At 34.5% G+C, this 1803-nt stretch overlaps 1 protein-coding gene across 1 annotated transcript in view; it reads left to right on the top strand.

Annotated features, from left to right (window-relative positions):
* Window positions 1–459: 459 nt before the first annotated feature.
* Window positions 460–1803, top strand: part of LOC101998302 (zinc finger protein 431-like) — a 3043-nt gene continuing 1699 nt past the window's right edge. The window contains exons 1-2 of the mRNA XM_013355329.1: window positions 460–493; window positions 685–745. Coding sequence (XP_013210783.1) covers window positions 460–493; window positions 685–745 — 95 coding nt within the window. The remainder of the gene's footprint in view (window positions 494–684; window positions 746–1803) is intronic.

Below are 1803 nucleotides of genomic sequence, written 5' to 3' on the forward strand. Positions count from 1 at the left end.
GCTTTTATAGTGATTGCTGTGATTAAAGGCAAGAGTCAGTATACCCAATTTTCCCATCACTTTTCGAGATAATCATTGTTCTTATTATTTCTGTAATTTTTTTTTCCGTAGTATTGATTTCTTGTCTGTCTCTGTATATCTGTTTATTGGCATTTCTTTCTCAAGGCTGTATCCCATTTAAAGGGCCAATGAATGGCTCATATGAACCTCCTCTTCAGTTTCCTTCTTAAGTGACTGGTGATTACATTAATTGTAATGTCATGGCAGAAGTGTGGGAAGCAGCAGCATTATACAAATATATCATTTAAAAAGAAGTATCCAATGTCAGGATCACACTTTGTTTTACTGTTGTTTGGATTGTTCTAGAATTCAGTGACTTATGAAGATGTGCACATTGACTTCACTGAGGATGAGTGGATTTTGCTGAATTCTTCCCAAAAGAGTCTCTACAAAGATGTGATGCTAGAGACATACAGGAACCTCACGGCTATTGGTAAGATTGTGAACTTTCCTTCACGTTTTAAAATAAGGAGACAACTCTGTATTATTTATTGATACTTTTCTATGTTTGTGTTTGAGAAAGAGTAAGAATGAGCCAAATAACTAAGGCATAATTCACTTAAGATATTCAATTTTGTACAATATCCTTTAATATATTATCTACTTTCTGTTCCTATATTTTAGGCTACAGTTGGGAAGATGATAATTTTGAAGATCATTGTCAAAGTGCTAGAAAACATGGAAGGTAATTTTTATTTGCAACTTGGTGTATATTTGACTCTGAAGAAATTTTAATTTGTCTTGGAAGATTTAAAGAAAAACAATAGTATAAATGAGCACAGCTTAAAGTATATTGATGATTATTGATTTCTCATAAAATCATATGCCTCAATATGAGGTAACTGGTCTGTGTTTCCAAGGCATTCCTCTAAAAACAAAAGAGAAATAAATGATTCTTTACCTGATACCACCATTTGAATCATAGTCCCATGAGAACTATGCTGTAGAAATGCCAATCCATTTAGTTTCATAGCACTCAGATATTGCACGAGGAACTAACATATGCACATTGAATAGATAATCACTATATGTTTAAAACTGTCCAAAAATAATAGTCCATAGTAAAGCCCGTGTTACTCATGTACTTGTGACTTTGCCAAACTTATTGAAAGAGTTGGTTTATGAGAGTCACAAAGGCTCTTGTGGAGAAACTTTCATTCTTATACCACATTTCTGTGAGGAAGAGAAAGTCAAACTGTGTGAATTCAAGGGGCAATTGTTCTTCCTTTAATAAGAATGTCATATGTCACAAGTGAGCTTCCCAAAATGGAAAGAGGGACTGTATCTCTTTCAGAATAATGAGAAGATAGGAAAGATATTTATTATTTCAACAGTGCATAGATTTCTTGAATGTGCTATAAGATTATATTTAACTGGTTTTCAGTCTTCCTTGGGAAGACATCAGCAGCAAACTCACACTGAAGATAAGGCCTATGAGTGTTGGACTGTGTACTTACTTTTGTTTGTCCTAGTACACTTTCTTGTGGTAGGTATTGCACTACAGGAAAACATAAAAATGCAAAAGGAATTCAAGGTTATTTAACACTGAGTTAGTCTAGTTCCTTTTAAATATGTAAAAAAAATCTCATAGAAAATGATGCTATATGGGATAAAACCGGACTTGCTGAACATAGCGGACAATGAGGACTACAGAGAACTCAAGAACAATGGCAATGGGTTTTTTATCCTACTGCACGTGCTGGCTTTGGGGGGGCCTGGGCGGTTTGGATGCTCAACTTACTA

Source organism: Microtus ochrogaster, unplaced genomic scaffold (genome assembly GCF_000317375.1).
Source record: "Microtus ochrogaster isolate Prairie Vole_2 unplaced genomic scaffold, MicOch1.0 UNK114, whole genome shotgun sequence".
Lineage (NCBI taxonomy): Eukaryota > Metazoa > Chordata > Mammalia > Rodentia > Cricetidae > Microtus > Microtus ochrogaster.